Genomic DNA, 17408 nt, shown 5'->3' with positions numbered 1-17408 from the left:
GCATCCCACGTAGAAGAACTAGAATGACCTACAGCTAGGATATACAACTATGTACTGGGGCTTTGGGGAGAAAAAAGGGAAAAAAAAAAAGAGGAAGATTGGCAACAGATGTTAGCTCACGGCCAGTCTTCCTCGTACACACACAAAAAAGTTAAATGTTTCTTTCAATGTATTTTAGAAAAACAACTGGTTTTCCATTCATGGATAATACTGTAACATTTCCATTTAAAGTAAGGGTATTAGTCCAGACATTTAATGAAAGGTGCTGAAACAGGCAACCTCCAATTCTTAGAGGCTTAAGACAGCGTAAGTTTACTTCTCACTTATGTCACATTCTGATGCTGTTTGGATGGTTCTCCTCCACGAGGTGACTCAGGAATCTGGGTCTCTTCCATTGTGTCACTCCTCCATTTTGAAGTCCTTCACTTCTAGCCGCGCAGACAAGGTCGAGGGGGTGGGAGAACATGTTGAAAATTTTGTTGGGTCCTGGCCTAGACGTGGAGGAATGTCAGTTTTGTCTTTGTTCCATTGTCTAGACCTACTTATAAGTTCTAACCTAACTGCTTAGGGGGCTGGGAAGTTTCGGTTTCTTTATGCCCAGGAAGAGGACTTCAACTTGATAAGCATCTAGCCATTCTTTGGTACAGTGAATATAAATTATGAATTGATAGAAACATATCAGTTACTGCAAAGGAGATGCTTAAATGACTGAAACTTTGGGAAACACTGGAATAGAATAATTTCCTAGAACTTTCTAGGGTTATTTCTAAGAACTTTCCAAGATTATCTCCAGTTCAGACAATACAGTTATGGTGTTCTCTAAGTGTTTAATTGGTGGAAGTGAGTAGGATAAGTGTAGGTTATTGAATTATAAAATATTGTTTAGAATTGAAGCAAACTTTTTTTTTCAGATGGTTTCAGAAGTTTTATGTTTATATATTTTAAAGTTTTATTTTTTATTGAGTTCATAATAGTTTACGTCATTGTGACATTTCAGTTGTACATTATTTCTTGACTGTCCCAGTGAAAATCCTGCCATACTTTTTTGTTGAGGTTGACAAACTGATAGTAAAATTTATATGAAGATACAAAGGAAGTCAAGTTGCCAAAACAATCTTGAAAAAGAAGAACAAAGTTGGAATACTCACACTTAATTTCAAAACTTGCTTCAAAGCTGCTGTAATCAAGAGAATGTGAAATGGGCAAAAGGATAGACAACTAGATCAATGGAACAGAATTGAGTGTCCAGAAATAATTTTATGGTCAGTTGATTTTCAACAAAGGTACCAAAGCAATTCAATGTAAAAAATCTTCCAAAATTGATTGTGTGATTGTAGCACAACTCTATGAATATAATAAAAACTACTAAATTGTATATTTTAAGTGGGTAAATTGTGTGGTATGGTAATTAGATCTCAATAAAGTTATTTTATTAGTTCCCCAGTATTCACAGGGGATATGTTCCAGGACCTTCAGTGGCTGCCTGAAACCACAGATAGAACCGAATCCTTTATAAACTATGCTTTTTCCTAACTAACAGGCTAACAGGCAGGCAGCATATACAGCATGGACATGCTGGACAAAGGGATGATTCATGTCCCGGGCAGGACGGAGCAGGATGGTGCAAGATTTCATCACACTACTCAGAATAGTGAGCAGTTTAAAATCTATAGATTGTTTTCATAGGTTTTAATGGAATTTTCCATTTAATATTTTAAGACAGCAGTTGACCGCAGGTAACTGAAACTGCAGAAAGCAAAACCGCGGATAAGGGGGGACTACTGTGTAGTAAACACAAAAAAGACACAGAAAGAGGAACTGTCAGATTGGAGGAGACTAAAGAGACATGACAGCTAAATGCAACAGGGGGTCCTGGACTAGAGTCCGGAACGGCATAAGGACATTAGGGGGAAATAAAGTTTACAATTTAATTAATAGTATTGTAGCAATTTTAATTTCTAATTTTGATTACTACGCCAAGAGTATGTAAGATGTTAACATTAAGGGAAATGGGTGAAGGGTACTCTCTATAATATCTTTGCAACTCTTCCGTAAGACTTAAATTATTTCAAAATAAAAAGTTTCTTTTAAAAAACATAATAAGATATCACTACACACTTAATAGAATGGCTAAAATATTAAAGATGAACAATTTCAAGTGCCGATGAGGATTTAGAGTAACTGGAAATCTCATGCTTTGCTAGTGGGAATGCAAAATGGCACAACCTCTTTGGAAAAAGTTCTGGCAGTTTCTTACAGTTAAACATACACTTAGTATACATCCCAGTGATTCCATTCCTGGTATTTACCCAAGAGAAAGGAAAACTTATGTTCACACAAAGACCTGTAAGTGAATGTTTATAACAGCCTTATTCATAATAGCCTTAAACTGTAAACAACCCAAATTTCCATCAACTGGTAAATGGACAAACACTTGTGGGATAAACTATTGACACATGCAACAACATGGATAAATCTCAAAGACATTATACTGAGAGAAAAATGTAAAACACAAAAGGCAATACTATCGTGTCAGAGTGCAGATCAGAGGTTGGCAAGTATACAGGGTTGGAAAATTGGAAATGTTCTGTATCTTGATTGTAGCAGTGGTTATTAGAATCAGTTGTCAAAACACATTGGACAATACACTTAAAAAGGATGAACTTCATTGTATGCAAATTATCTCAATAAACAACATAAATCTAATAGGGCCAATACAATGCATAAACGAAATATAAACACTTAATCTGTCTTTGTTTGCTTCCCATATCCAGCTAGATCCCAGGATTTGGTGGTGATTTCAGGAGCACCTATCTACTTCATGCCTTATCAGTCCTTGGCACTTGGTAATTTTCTTGCAATCAGCTTTTCTTTGTGATTTCACCAATCCCTTCTTTCTTGCATTTTCAGTTTTTCTTCTCATTTCTTGCCTTCCACCTCTGAACATACTTAGGTTACTTGTATTCTTAAACACAAACAAACAAAAACTCTGCTCTTGACCTTGCTATACTTCCCTTGTCATATAAAACATATTCAAAAAGTAGTCTGTGCTTGTTGCTGTAAGTTCTTACTACTCTCTTATTGCTTCATAATATGACTTCCAGCTCCTACTACTCTACTGATGCCACATTTTCAAAAATAACTGATGTCCCTATTTTCAATTTAATGGTTTTTATTCAGTACTCATCCTCTTTGAACTAGGTTGACAGTTCTTTCCTCTAAGTCCTGTGCATTCTCTTGGTGTTGCAACATCTCTCAGATGTTGGTTTCTCTTCAGCTGACAGTTATTGGGTGTGTATTATGAGCCAGGTTAAACCCTTCTATGTTTGTGAACATGGTCTTTGTTCTAGAACTGTCTTCTGACATCATGTGTTCCTTAACTTAGATATACTCTTTCCTCCATCCATTCTCTCCTTCCACATCTCCTCCACTGTGTTTCTCTTTAGACCTTCTCTGCAGATGATCTTCAAATCTCTTTATTTTCCCATGATCACTTTTAAAACTCTCCACTTCAGTTCCAACCTGTCTTCTGAATCTCTGTACCTGGTGTTTAGTGGATTATGTATACCTAGCATGCAAAACTAAACTTCACTTTTTAATTCCAGCTCATCTTTGTCTTTTTCTGTAAATGCGTCATAATTCTGATCATTCAAACTAAAAAATACGGAGTCCTTTTGACTCCCCATATCTAGTCAGTTAATAAGCCTAATATATATATTATATAATATTATGTATTATAATATATAATAATTTATTGTAACTATATTATCATATAATATTATACGTAGGTTATAATATAATATAGGTTATAATATAGGCTATATAATATACTATATAGGTTCTGTCTCTTCAGTGTTCCTTGAATTCTCTTCTTTTTCATTCGTACTACCACCATAATTGAAATTTCTTATATCTTGCCTGAGCTGTTGCCATTTCCTCATTACTTAGTCATTCTTCTCCTTTGTTTTTCACATCCAAGCTATATGTATCAAGAGTATAACCAATTGTATTAGTCCATATTCAAAAATCATTGAGGACTCTGGAGTCTCACTGTCTGAATTCCCATTCTTGCTCTGCCAGTTTACTGGCTTTGTGGTCTTTGATCAGATTTAGTCTGATTTTCTTGTCTATAATACTGGGGTGAAAATAGTAGTACCCCATGCAGGTTATTGTCTAGAATATAAAAATGGTGAATATTAAGTTTTAGCTGCCATTCTTGCTAGTACTACTTCCATAATTACTAAAACTGTCTCTACTATCATCTATGGACCAGAATAGAGAGCCGTAAGCTTGTGTTCTAGAGTACTGCAGAATAGGCATCCAATCTGCGTTTTCCTCTCTTAACCTCTCATTGCTCTATTACGTACGTGTGTTTTGTGCTCTAGTCAAGCTGGACTACTTTATTGTTACCAGAACACCGTTCATGTTTTACCCCCTTGGAGCTGTTTCTTACATTGTTTTGTTTCTTTATTATGCTTTCCCACCCATCTTCACTTGTGAAGCTTCTATCCAGTTTCTAAGTCCAACCTCTCCTAAATGTTGTAATAGGATATGAACCTTCCTGATTCTGAACTCTCATTTTCTTTGGTAACATTCACATGTTATTTCTTATGTTCCATCTGGTATTCTAATTGCGATTCATGTTCAAAATACATCCTTGAACATAACAAGCTTCCTGATAAATACTTCTTATATCCAGGTTTAAGTTCCCTTATACTGCTCCCGTACTATCTCAGTTGTTTTGTGGAGAAAAACTACTTTTTATTTTGTTAAAGCTTTTGAGTTCCATAATCATTCAGGTCTGTTTTTAAGTTTGACTGATTGTTTTACCCAGTCCTGCATGCTCAGATTTTTGCCATGTGTGTGCAGTATCTATTGCTGTGTAACAAATTACCTATCATGTAGTGTTTTAAAATAACAAACATTTATTATCTTGCAGTTCTGTAGGTCTGTAATTTGTGAGTGGTTTAGCTGGGTGGTTCTGTCTCAGGGTCTCTCACGATGTTAGCCAGGGCTACAGTCATGTGAAGACCTGACTGGGACTGAGAGTCTGTTTCCAAGATGGTGCCCTCCCATGGCTCAGGAAGCTTCACTTCCTTACCATGTGGGCCTCTCCCTAGGGCTCCTTTAGTGTCCTTATCATTTGGTAGCAGGCTTTCTTCAGAGTGAGTAATCAAATACATTAAGCAAGGTGGAAACCATAATGTCTTTTATGAAGTAGCTTCGGAAGTCATATACCATCATTTTGCAACATCCTGTTCGTAAGAAGTGCGTTACTAACTCTGGCCCACACTCAAGGGGAGGGGAACTGAGCTCCATCTTTGAAGGGAGGATTGTCAAAGAATTTGTGGATATATTTTAAAACTCCATATGATTATATTTTTCTGTTAGAAGTGCTAATGATATTGGGTAAATTTCACTATAACTTGTTTTGAATTGTTGCTGTGTTTGTTTTATGTTAAAGAGATTCCAAGTTCTTAAGTAACAGCTATGAATGTGGTTTTTATTGATTGTCGAAGAGCTATATATTCTTAAGTTCTCTACTGATTTTGAGTTTATTTTATAAGGTTTTTAGTCTTATAAATTTTGATAATTTTGTTTCTGTTTTCAGGGCACCAAGATACCATTGAATTATTCCAGCTCTGTCCTATTGTTTTTCTCTCCGATTTCCTACTTTAAGAAAATGTGTTAAGCATGCTAATTATAGAAATGTGTTTATTGAAATAAATGGCTTATTTTTCCCTCTCAGCTGATTTGAATATGATGCACAGACAAAATGTAGATGCCTACCATAACCCAGATGCAAGAACATATGAAGATAAAAGGGCTGTTGTATCTCTAGACCAAAATTTAGCCACTTCAAATGCTGAGAACCTAGAAGACTCTGCAAATAAAAACTCAGGTTTTTAATCACCTTTTTTTTTTTTTTTTTTCCCAACATTTCTAAAGTCATTCAATAATATTTCTCTTCTGTTCTCTGACAACGTTCTTACTGTGATTTTGAGAATTTGGTTATCCTGAGTCAGGAAGCATAACATATTATTCATGCTACTTTCAGTACCTTTTCTTCTTAGGTATTTTGAAAAAAGTGAATAGGGAAATATAGTTTGCTTCTTAATGGTATGTATTTTTTCTTAGCTTTGTAACTTGCTTATGTATACTTTAGCTGCTGCTAACATTTTTGTTTTGCTGGTGGGAGGACATTTCTTAAAATCAAGTAGTCTTTTTACACATACACACTTTGCTCCTTACACCCATAACTGTTTGAATTAGTGAAAATGTTATCAGATGTGGTTATGATAAATTGTACAACAAAATTCATCTTTTGCTTATTTGTAATCATTTGCCATCTCTTATAAAATCATAATGTACAAAGAAATGAAGTAGTTAAAAATTTAATTTGAGGGTTTGGTCTGGTGGCATAGTGATTAAGATTGCATGCTCTGCTTTAGCAGCCTGGGGTTTATAGGTGTGGACCCTGGGTGCAGACCTACACACCACTCATCAAGCCATGCTATGGCAGTGTCCCACATACAAAATAAAGGGCGATTGGCACAGATGTTAGCTCAGGGACAATCTTCCTCAAGCAAAGAGAAGATGATTGGCAACAGTTGTTAGCTCAGTGCCAATCTTCCTCACCAAAAAACAAAACAAAACAAAACAAAACCAAACCTAATTTGATATCTGGTCACATCCCTCTTTCTTAAGTAAATGTATTTGATTTGCTATTAAACAGCATCCTTTAATTAAAGGCTCTATAAATTCAAAGTTATTTAATATCTTTCTTTATGGCTTGCTAGGAAAAGTTGTCATCATCTTTCGTTATCAAGTATACATGGAAATATGTTGTATATTTAAAAATCAAAAGAAGGTTAAAAAATACACCACCTTGCACTATTTTTCTTTTTGTTGTTCTTGTTGTGTTTTTGTTTTGAGGAAGATTAGCCCTGAGCTAACATCTGCTGCCAATCCTCCTCTTTTTGCTGAGGAAGACACGCCCTGAGCTAACATCTGTGTCTGTCTTCCTCCATTTTATATGTGGGATGCCTGCTACAGCATGGCTTGCCAAGCAGTACGTAGGTCTGCACCCAGGATCCGAACTGGCAAACATGGGCCGCCAAAGCAGAACATGTAAACTTAACAGCTGCATCAGAGGGCTGGCCCCCACCTTCCACTATTTTTAATGCCTATAGAAGTAACCATTTATTTACTATAAATTCTGCTTTTGCACTTTCACAAAAGTTTTGATTTTAGACTAGAAAAGAACTTTATATTAGGAAGTCCTGAAATATTCTGGTCTGATCGTATAGTCTTTAAAAAATTTTTTTTATTTTTAACCTGTATGACTTATTGGCCAGACAGGCAGTTTAAATGGGGAGCTGTAATTAGAATCACTAGCCTCACATCTTTCAAGCCTTTGATGGTAGCACTAGTTTCTGCAGCCTTTTGAACACTTCAGGAGATGGATTGTTTGTTGTTTCCATGGGCATCCTGTACCACTGTTTGATCTCTGATTACAAGAAAATGCTTTCTTAATTTGATCCACAAGAGATTTTACTCAGTGGATCTGGTTTTGATTTTTGGAGCACTAAAATTAGAACTTTTAATTTTGATGAAATTATTAATTTAGCTCTCACTCTGAGTCTGTAATAATTCAATGTGCAGCAGGAGCATCAAAACAGCTTTTCACATTATTGAAGAGCATTTTGGCCTCTTTCTGATGATCATTATTTTTCTCTTCATTTGCTGCTGCTTCTAGTAGTCTGTATTGAGATCTTAATGCTACAGACCCCTTCTCTATGCTTTTCTTCTACATCCAGTATTGTTTGTAGTTCTGTCTCAGCCTAGAACTTTATCTTATTAATAACACTTTCAGGCATGTAGCTCTGCTTACCAAGTAAAAACACTGGAAAAATTAAATTTCCATAACCCCTTCCCAAAAAAGAGCATAAACTTAATGACTGATGTTTAATTTTGTTGTTTAAGTGTTGATTTGGCTGTCTGCTTATCTATTCATGTAAGCATTAATAAATTTAAATACAAAGGCAAAATAGATCTAAATGGCAGCTAAATTGCAAAGCTGTCAGCTTACACAAACTACATGAATGAGACAAATAAAATACTTTAGATTGATAGTATGAAGAATGAGCCAGTAACTAAAAAATAGTATAAAAATTTATGTCAGGCTTAAATTCCAATATCGTTTTTTTTTTCCTGCATTCAAAGAGACTTCTGGGGTATAATTATTTTTCAAGTTGCTTTTGTGAAATAATTTTCTTTCCTTTCCCAGAATGTATAATACTATTTTATAGGTATTATATAACATTTTTATTGTTCATGTTTATATCCCATTAATTCAATAGACTTTTTAAGTAAAAATTATTGCAGTGATTAAAAGAGTCATTCTAATTTTTTAAAAATGTTTTTAGAGCTGACTTTCTAATCTCTTATTTAAACCATGGATGGATGTGAAGACTTTTGGAGTTACTGATTTTTTAAAACAATTCTAGAAATTTTTTGATATATGTATACATAATACATTTTAATGTGTAGTTAGTGTTCTTAAAAAAGTATATTTACATAGATAAGAGCTTAAACATGTACTTATTTTTCTTTCCATGAATTTTGCTTTAAAGCCTTTGCTGCAATGAGAGTTGTTTAGGCTGTTAGCGTCAATGTTTCCCTGGTGTCTTTCAGGTGTAGATACATAATGATGTTTCAACTATTAGTTTTATTTCAGTTTCATCATTTTTCTTTCTCTCATTACTTTTCATTTGGTCTTGAGTCTAATCTTAGACTTCGTCTTCTGATTTTTACTTCTGGACTTCTGAATTTAGCACATTTTTTCAAAATATGAATTTATTAGCAAAGTCTTCATTCTTTAACCTGTGCATTGGCTAATGGTATGTTTTTTCAAAATTTCCCTTTCAAGGTCATATGCAAACGCAGAGGTCTCCTTTTGCTCGGGGAAATATATTTGGTGAGCCTCCAACTGAACTTCAGATTAGACAGCAAGAATTATACAAGAATTTTCTTCGTTTTCAGGTGAATTGCTTATTTGATCATAGTTTCAAAGTTTCGTAAGAATTTTAATAAACTGAACTTGCAAATATTTTATCCATAGGATAAGTAAATTCTAAAATTCCATGCAGTTATCTAAAATATCTAATTTATATCAGATATAAATAGTACTAAAATTATATTATTTCACTTATATCTGAAAAAGGAATAAGGAGACATATTAGCTATACCAGTCAACTTAATAATTTCTAAACTTTACTAAATCATTAATTATTAAAGAATGCTGAAATTTCTAAAACTGAAAGACAATAAAATATTCACCAATAGGCATAGAATGAATCTTTCTAGATGCTTATGTGTTAGTTGAAAATCAACATTTTTTTCCTCACATGATTTGATATTTTTGACTAAGTAGTTTAGATTGTAAATAAATAGAAACTAGTTGTAATCACACTTTGCAATTATTTCCCAATTTATGTATGTAAGCAGATAGCATTTAAAATAGCAGAAATGCCCAAAAGAAGACAGTGTTTCTTAATTGAAAATTTTAGGGACTTATTTTTACTTGCAAGAAGGTATGAATGTTGAAGGGTATAAATGTTGAAGTCATAGGATACTATTAAAAAAAATTAAGTGTTATTCTAACTTTTTAGTAGTTTTTGCAAAGTAATAACTGGGTTTAATTCTTTAGATTGAGGAAAAAAAACAAAGAGAGGAAGCAGAGCGAGAGAAACTGAGAATTGCAGAGGAAAAAGAAGAAAAACGGCTTGCAGAACAGAGGGCACGAATTCAGCAAGAGTATGAAGAGGAACAGGAAAAGAAAAGAGAGAAAGAGGAGGAGGTACATTTCTTTCCTACTCTTTTTCTGCTTGGTCTGAAAGTGAAATCTTTATTTTGACTTCGAAAGATATTTATTATTTACAAAGGAGAACAGCCTTGGACCACATTTAGAAAATATCAGGTCAATATTCATTCATTGGCTACTAATTAATTAATTAATTTTTATTTTTTTATGAGGAAGATTGGCCCTGAGCTAACATACGTTGCCAGTCTTTCTCTTTTTGCTTGAGGAAGATTGTCGCTGAGCTAACATCTGTAGCAATCTTCCTTTATCTTATGTGGGATGCTGCCACAGCGTGGCTTGACAAGTGGTGCTAGCTAAGTCCATGCCCAGGATCCAAGCCTGCAAATCCTAGGCTGCTGAAGCAGAGCACACAAACTTAACCGCTACACCACCGGGCTGGCCCCTGGATATTGTTTTGTTGAAGTGGAAGACTAAGTTAAGAAAGAGAGAAATGATGACTTTTTTAAGCCAAAAAATAGTTTAGGCTGATTAAAGATCTTATGAAAAATACTTAATATTTTATTGTTAAGCAGACAACATCTTTAAGTTAAAGAACACAATATCACCTATATCTTCAATTGTATTGCTTTATTTCACACAAATAAGGCAGCAGGTTTTTGAGTGGATTATAGAATGTATATATGGAGTGTATATTTTTCTCTGTATTCTAAAGCAAAGGCTAAAAAATGAAGAGCTTATTCGGTTAGCTGAAGAAAGACGAAAAGAAGCAGAAAGAAAGAAGAAAGAAGAAGAAGAAAAACACAACCTACAACTTCAACACTACTATGAAAGAGAAAATATAATCGGGGAAGAAACAAAGGTAAGTTTCAGACAAAAATGTCAATTAAAGCCTACTTTCAGTATAAGAGTTATGGAGTTACTAGCAAAAGAGAAAAAGCGAAGGAGGTGCCTGTGTTCATCCCTTCCATCTTACTGCTTTGTCTGAGTGCAGTGCACTGAACTTCCTTACTGTGCTTTGTTGCTGTTTGCCCCAGTGAATGTGCTGGGTTTACTTACCTTAGCCATTCTTATTCTCCTTCCCATGGCCTGTGGGTCAGCACCCTATGAACTGTTCATGACAAGAGTAAGTACAGAAGTTGAGAGTAAGTGTTTGGGAACTTTTGTAGCAATTTGTGTGTTGAATCTACTAATAAAAAGTTGGGCTTGAAATGTATACTGTCTTTTTAAAAATTTTCACTTATCTAGTAATTCATTCTTACTCTGTTTTACACATTTGTCCACGATGGATTGGAAATTAAAAAAGAAACTGATGGGGGCCGGCCCGGTGGCGCAGCGGTTAAGTTCGCACGTTCCGCTTCTCGGCGGCCCGGGGTTCGCTGGTTCGGATCCCGGGTGCGGACATGGCACTGCTTGGCAGCCATGCTGTGGTAGGCCTCCCACGTATAAACTAGAGGAAGATGGGCACGGATGTTAGCTCAGAGCCAGGCTTCCTCAGCAAAAAGAGGAGGACTGGCAGTAGTTAGCTGAGGGCTAATCTTCCTCAAAAAAAAAAGAAACTGATGGCTCACCACAGACTAGTTTGAAGTCCATGTTTCTGAGATAAGGGGTTGATGTTCACAGTTAGGTGCATGAATTGAAGTTATTAGAGGTTTTCTCTCTAGAAAGCCACTTGGCCCTTATGAGGATACACTTCACACCCTTGCTTATATGTCAAAGCTACATTTAAAATTTTTTATGCATAAGTATCACTGGGGACTTGTTTCAAATACATGTTCCTGGATCTCATCTACAAAATGTCTGCTTTACTAAGGCAGTCCAGGAATCTGCATTTTACAGGTATCCTTGGGTTCGGATGCAGTTGGCCTGTGGACTACATCTTGAAAAACCCTGTATGTCTTATATGTTTAGCCCAATTTAATTTAAGAAAATTATTTTCAGAAATTTAGATTTATACAGGTATTATTTCTCCTAAGCAGGATTCCTCTGGTGTGTTTATGATACGGTTTGGTTCAGTATATAACCTACTCTCGATTAACATGAGCCATATCTGATTGGTCCAAATACACTCTTTGGTTTCTCATCCCAAGGTTTTATAGTGACAGAATTGATAAGTGTTCACAATTAGAATTTGCTGAAATATTGTTTAAAAGGGAATTTATAAGTAAGATCTATATTTTTGTTTGTTTTGTTTATTTTCAACGTTCTGGGAATATTAGGCAATAGTCTTCATTCTTAGGATATAAAATTGGGTATATATTTGTTTAGCCTTTTAAAATATTCAAATGTCATATCATTCATATTTTTAATTAATGAAGTTTATTTTTTAGGACAAGTTTATTTTTTAGGATTACAGCAAAATTGAACAGAAAACACAGAGTATTTTATTGTAAAATCAGTTATTTAAGAATGAAAGATGGTTAGTTTCCCACAGTTGTGTTTATACTAATTTCTTATAATGTTTAATAAAAAATGCTATTTCTTAGGAAAATATAATTTTATGACTGTTATAGTTTAATTGTGAAGTACCATAAAGGTTTAAACCAGCTTTGTTCCATTTAAAGCATTTTCCCCACAGTTCTGAAATTAGCCTTGCTAGCTGTTTGTTTTTCATTTATGTATGCCTGATAAATATTTTTGTCTACTCTTCTAGTTTTTACTTTTGTGTCACTATTTTTTATTTTTTAAAAAAGTTAGCTTGTATATTTATTTAGTTTGTTGAACTTTGGTTTTTTTATCTTAATCTGAGAATTATAATCTTTTAAATGGGGATCTCTAAATCCGTTTGTTTATCATAATGAACATATTTGATCATATTAATTGAATTTCTGACATTTTTGGTTTTGCTTCCTTGATAGTTACTTGTTTTCTTATTATGGGACTATGCTTTTTTTTTTGCTTCATCATCTGCAGTCCTTTAGAAGGTTTATATTGTCTTTATAATTCTGCTTGTGGTCACCTAGAGGTTTTTTTAAAAAAGCTTTCTCTTTTATGTATCTAATTTTGTCAAAGTCACTTGTGAAAGTAATATTTGATTCTCTACTCTGTAAAAAGAACAATTTAACATCCACACGTATACTCTGGGGTTTTTTTACCCAGATAATTATCATTGCCTTTTGTTGGGAGTTTTTATGGTTTTAGCATTTAGATTTTAATGTGAACTTGGGAACTATTAGTTTTATTACACTATAAACTGAAACCTGTTTTATTTTCTTATGGAGACAGAGAACCCTATTGTGACCTGAAAAATTCCCTCATCCATGATGCTCTTTGTGACAAGGGATCTAGATGTTAGAGGTTGATTTACATTGTTTTCCAGAAAAGAGTTTGTGCTTGTTTTCTGTATTGTCCTATTTCTTTTGTTATTAAGATGATTTTTTACTTTGGCTATATATTTTTATTTTTGTTGCTTTCCTAATATTTGCTGTGCTATTGCTTTACCTAAGTTTGTTGAAATTTTTTGTCCTAATCTGAGAGTTATGTTCTTTAATAGGGATATCTAAATCTATACATGTTTATCATAACTGATACATTTGATCTTATATAATTGAATTTCTGATTCTTTTTTGGTAAAAAAGTGTTTTATTAAATAAAAGCCCTAGTATTCTGAACTTCTTAGATGGTCTTGTTAACTATTGGGGTGTGTGGGTGTGTGTATACGTACATATGTTGGGGATGTGTGTGTGTGTGTATGTGTGTGTAGATATATATATATATATATTTTTTTTTTTTCCTCCCCCCTAGCGCTTGAGACATCCTTCTCCTGTAGTTCCTGCTCTTCAGAACAAAATTGCAAGCAAACTCCAAAGACCTCCTTCAGTTGACAGCATTATAAGTTCCTTTATTCAAGTATATACTTGCTCTTTTGATTTGTTAATCTTAGCTAAGTTATTGGATTGGGGGGATTGAATGAGATTTTCTTTCATCATATTTAGTTAGGTTACGTTTTTTCAGATCTGAAATATAGATAATGTCTACAGTAATTTGCTGCTTCAGTTGTAACTGATAGTACTTGATGCCCTAAAGTTTAAATTCTTTTGACAAGTCATAATTTAGCAAATGATTCTTGTCTAGGCCCCTCAAGAAGGCCTTTTCTTTGATAATATATCTTCTGGCTAGCTATAGTTGTGCTAATGAAGTCCCTTATACCTTAGACTGAGCTGCAATCAAAAGAGAGCCGGGAAAATGTTCCAGAAGGGTTGATCCTTGAGTTGACTCTTGAAGAATGAGTAGGAATTTGCCATAAAGACAAGGAGGGTGAGGGACTTTCAGCGTGTGCAAAATCATTGAGGGAAGTGTAAGCTGCATGGCACACATGGCAAAAACATATGGTTTGGTCTGGCCTGACCAAGGTGGCAGAGGAGATGGAGATCAGAACATATACAGAATGTTGTACAGAGTGCTAGGGGTTCTGACTTTATTTCGTAGGCTAGTGAAATAACAGGCTAATTACAAGAATAGACAAAGAAATATGTTAGAATATCCTCCTGAATCCCACCCTCTGAGTTTCTGATTTGGTAAGTCTGTGTAGTTAATGTATGGGAATTCATTGTAATATTTTACTTGGGAGAATGACATGGCCATATTTGTCTTGCATAAGGTTCTCTCGGGCAGTGGTGTGGAGATAGATTTTAGAGGCCTTGCAAGACTGTAAACATGAAGACAAGTTTTATGCTTTTGCAGAAATCTAGGTGTGAGACTTTGAGGACCTAAGCAAAGGCAGTGACATTAAGAACTGAGAAATGCTTCAAGATACATTTAAGAGACACAAATAGTGGTGTTTACTCACTCTGTGTGTGGTGGGTAGGAGTCAGTGACAACTTTCAAATTTCTGGTGAGGGTTATATAGAGTAGGCAGTTGAAAATAAAGGTTGTGCTAAGGAAGGAGCTTTGGACTGAATTTGTAGTTTTAGAAGCCATTAAAATTGTTGCTTGTCAAATGAATACGATTGTCTAGGATGACTTCGGGGGAAGTAAAGATGGCTCAGGATGGAACATTAGAGAATTACCAACATTTAAGAAGCAGAGAGGAAATAGGGAAAGTGACAGAGAGTGGCAATGATATCAGTTGCTACTGTCCAAGTGAAACAAGGACTTATGATGCTCATTGAATGTGTCACTTGGGGATCACTTGGTGACTTTGGTGAGAGCAGCATTAGTGGAGTGATGAGGTGTAGAAGCAAAGGCATTACCTGAGTGGTGAGGAGTGAATGGGAATAAGGAGGTTGGCACCATACTGCATTTGCCATTCTTTATAGAAGCATGACTATAAGGGGAAGGAGAGAATGGACAATAGATGAATGATTATGGGTGAGGTAACAATTTTTTTAAAGAAGGGAGAGCTTTTTAATCATAGGCTGAGAGGAAGGTGTTTGGGGAGAAGAAGAGGGTGGAGAAAAGATAATTGATGGAAGAGGTGGGAGTCAAGGTGAAAGAATTATTTTTGGATGGGCAAGGACTCTCCCATTGTGATGGGAAGGGTAAGTTTATAGGTAGGATAGGGGAATTTAGTTTCTTTTACATATAGTGACTTCAAAAAATTACTCTTTCAAGCTTCTGAGTAGGGAAGACATACTGAGCGTATCTTTGTCATGAATGTTAAACAGGAAAGTTCCATGTCCAGGGCACAGTCTCCTCCGGTACCTGCCAGGAAAAATCAGCTCCGTGCAGAAGGTAGAGTTAACTATTAAACCTACAATCTAGCATGTTTCTTTTTTTAACTTTTTGTTTTGAAATATAGACTCACAGTCTGTTGCAAAATAGTACAGAGAGGTCCTGCCATACCCTCCCCCAGCTTCCCTCAGTGGTACCATCTTACAAAGTACAGTATCACACCAGGAAATTGACATTGGTCTGCTCACAGTTGTAATGTGCACTAATTTATGTGTGTTTGTGTGTAGTTCTGTGCATTTTTATCGTGTATAATTTGTTTCACTACCACACAATCGAGATACAGAACTGTTCCATCTCCACAAAAGAACCCCCTTGTACTGCCACTTTACAGTTGTACTCTCCTGACTCTGAAAATATTCCTGAACTTTTGAAGTTCCTGTTTTATCAGAAATGTGTTTATGGGTCTTAATGATATTCATAAATATGATCTATATATGTAAAACATTAAAAATAAGTTTCATAAAAATTTCTGAGCATTTTAGCTTTATAATAAATCAGATTATGTTTAATATTTAATCTTTTGTTCTTATACCTGTCTCATTTTTTACTTATCAATGATAATTTGCAGAGGAGAAAAAAAATGTAATTATGGAATTATCAGAAATGAGAAAACAGCTTCGTAGTGAAGAGCGGCGTCTACAAGGGCGATTGCTACACATGGACATTGATGATGAAATTCATATAAGGCAAGTTTCGAATTGCATTTTTTGTCTGTTCTTGAATTTTTTGTGTTCAGGATAAAGAATCATATGTCAATCAGAATTTATCCAGTAATTCTGTAGTTTTGGAACAGGATTAATTAATCTTTATTGTAAAGTCACCTTTGTTAGAATGAATAGTTTGTGCGCTTGAAAAAGTTTTTAAGAGATTGTTGGTGGAATTGTGATGACTGAGATAACCTTTTCTCCCCCAAAGAAATCTAGCTAAATAAATTATATTTGGGTGGAGGGACTTGTTGCAACTAATCCAAAATAGTATATGAATTTTTGAGTCTATTTGTGTTTGTAGCATGTGGTAGGTTTTCTTTTTCCTTCTTTTTTTCTTTTATGGCAAAACAACTCTTAACTGAAGCTTTTTTGATTCACATTCTTCAATTTTATGTGGATAAAGTTACCTTCATAAAACATTTGTCCACAATTTTAGAATTTATTCACTATGAAAATGAGCTATTTAATGAATATTTAACTTAATATAAAATTGAGCATTTTAATTGTCCTTCTGTATTGGCAATAATATATTTATAACAATGGTGATGATGGTTGTGGTAGTAACAGAAGGTTGGGAGTGGGGAGGAAGAAAGAAGAAGTAGCACTTTCTCTTCTTTTCTGAAGAAGATTGGCCCTGAGCTAACATCTGTTACTAATCTTCCTCTTTTTTTTCCTTTTTTCTCCCCAAAGCCCCAGTACATAGCTGTATATCTTAGTTGTAAGTCATTTTAGTTCTTCTACGTGGGATGCCACCACAGCATGGCTTGATGAGTGTTGTGTATGTCTGCGCCCAGGATCCGAATTAGCGAAGCCTGGGCCGTCAAAGTGGAGCATGTGAACTTAACCACTCGGCCATGGGGCCAGCCCCCTAGAAGTAGCACTTTCTTGAAGGAGAACCAAAAATACTGTCCCTAACCGTGAAATGTTTAATAGGATTAGACTTAGAGGAAAAGTCAGTTTTGGAAGCAGGCCATTCTTATAGCTGTGTCTTTAGGATGGATTGTTTGTCTCACTACAGAAATCAGTGAATGACAAATAATTGACTAATACTGGATCTTATGTACACAAGGCAGGGGGATGCAGAAGTTGCTTCTCAAGCTAATGTAAGTGATGAGGAAGCATAAGATAGGACAGAGGTAGTTTAAACAAGACTAGAAGAAGGCACAGACTAGACAGTTATAAAAATAATCTCTTTACTTTCCCTT

General features: G+C 34.9%; 1 protein-coding gene across 10 annotated transcripts in view; it reads left to right on the top strand.

Annotated features, from left to right (window-relative positions):
* The window catches only part of CSPP1 (centrosome and spindle pole associated protein 1), a 160686-nt gene that overhangs the window by 119548 nt on the left and 23730 nt on the right, over positions 1–17408 (top strand). For 7 of the 10 annotated variants that reach the window (XR_011543364.1, XM_070631518.1, XM_070631523.1 and 4 more), the window contains 7 exons: positions 5750–5902; positions 8933–9045; positions 9713–9862; positions 10539–10685; positions 13568–13672; positions 15430–15496; positions 16065–16182. Coding sequence is in view for 9 of the 10 variants with exons in the window: in XM_070631518.1 (XP_070487619.1) it covers positions 5750–5902; positions 8933–9045; positions 9713–9862; positions 10539–10685; positions 13568–13672; positions 15430–15496; positions 16065–16182 (853 nt within the window). In the remaining variant the exon portion in view is untranslated. The remainder of the gene's footprint in view (positions 1–5749; positions 5903–8932; positions 9046–9712; positions 9863–10538; positions 10686–13567; positions 13673–15429; positions 15497–16064; positions 16183–17408) is intronic. The other 3 variants (XM_070631520.1, XM_070631519.1, XM_070631525.1) reach the window with 1 other exon arrangement.

Source organism: Equus przewalskii, chromosome 8 (assembly GCF_037783145.1).
Source record: "Equus przewalskii isolate Varuska chromosome 8, EquPr2, whole genome shotgun sequence".
Classification (NCBI taxonomy): domain Eukaryota; kingdom Metazoa; phylum Chordata; class Mammalia; order Perissodactyla; family Equidae; genus Equus; species Equus przewalskii.
Note: the sequence above shows the minus strand (reverse complement) of the source record. Positions and strands in the feature narration are given on the sequence as shown.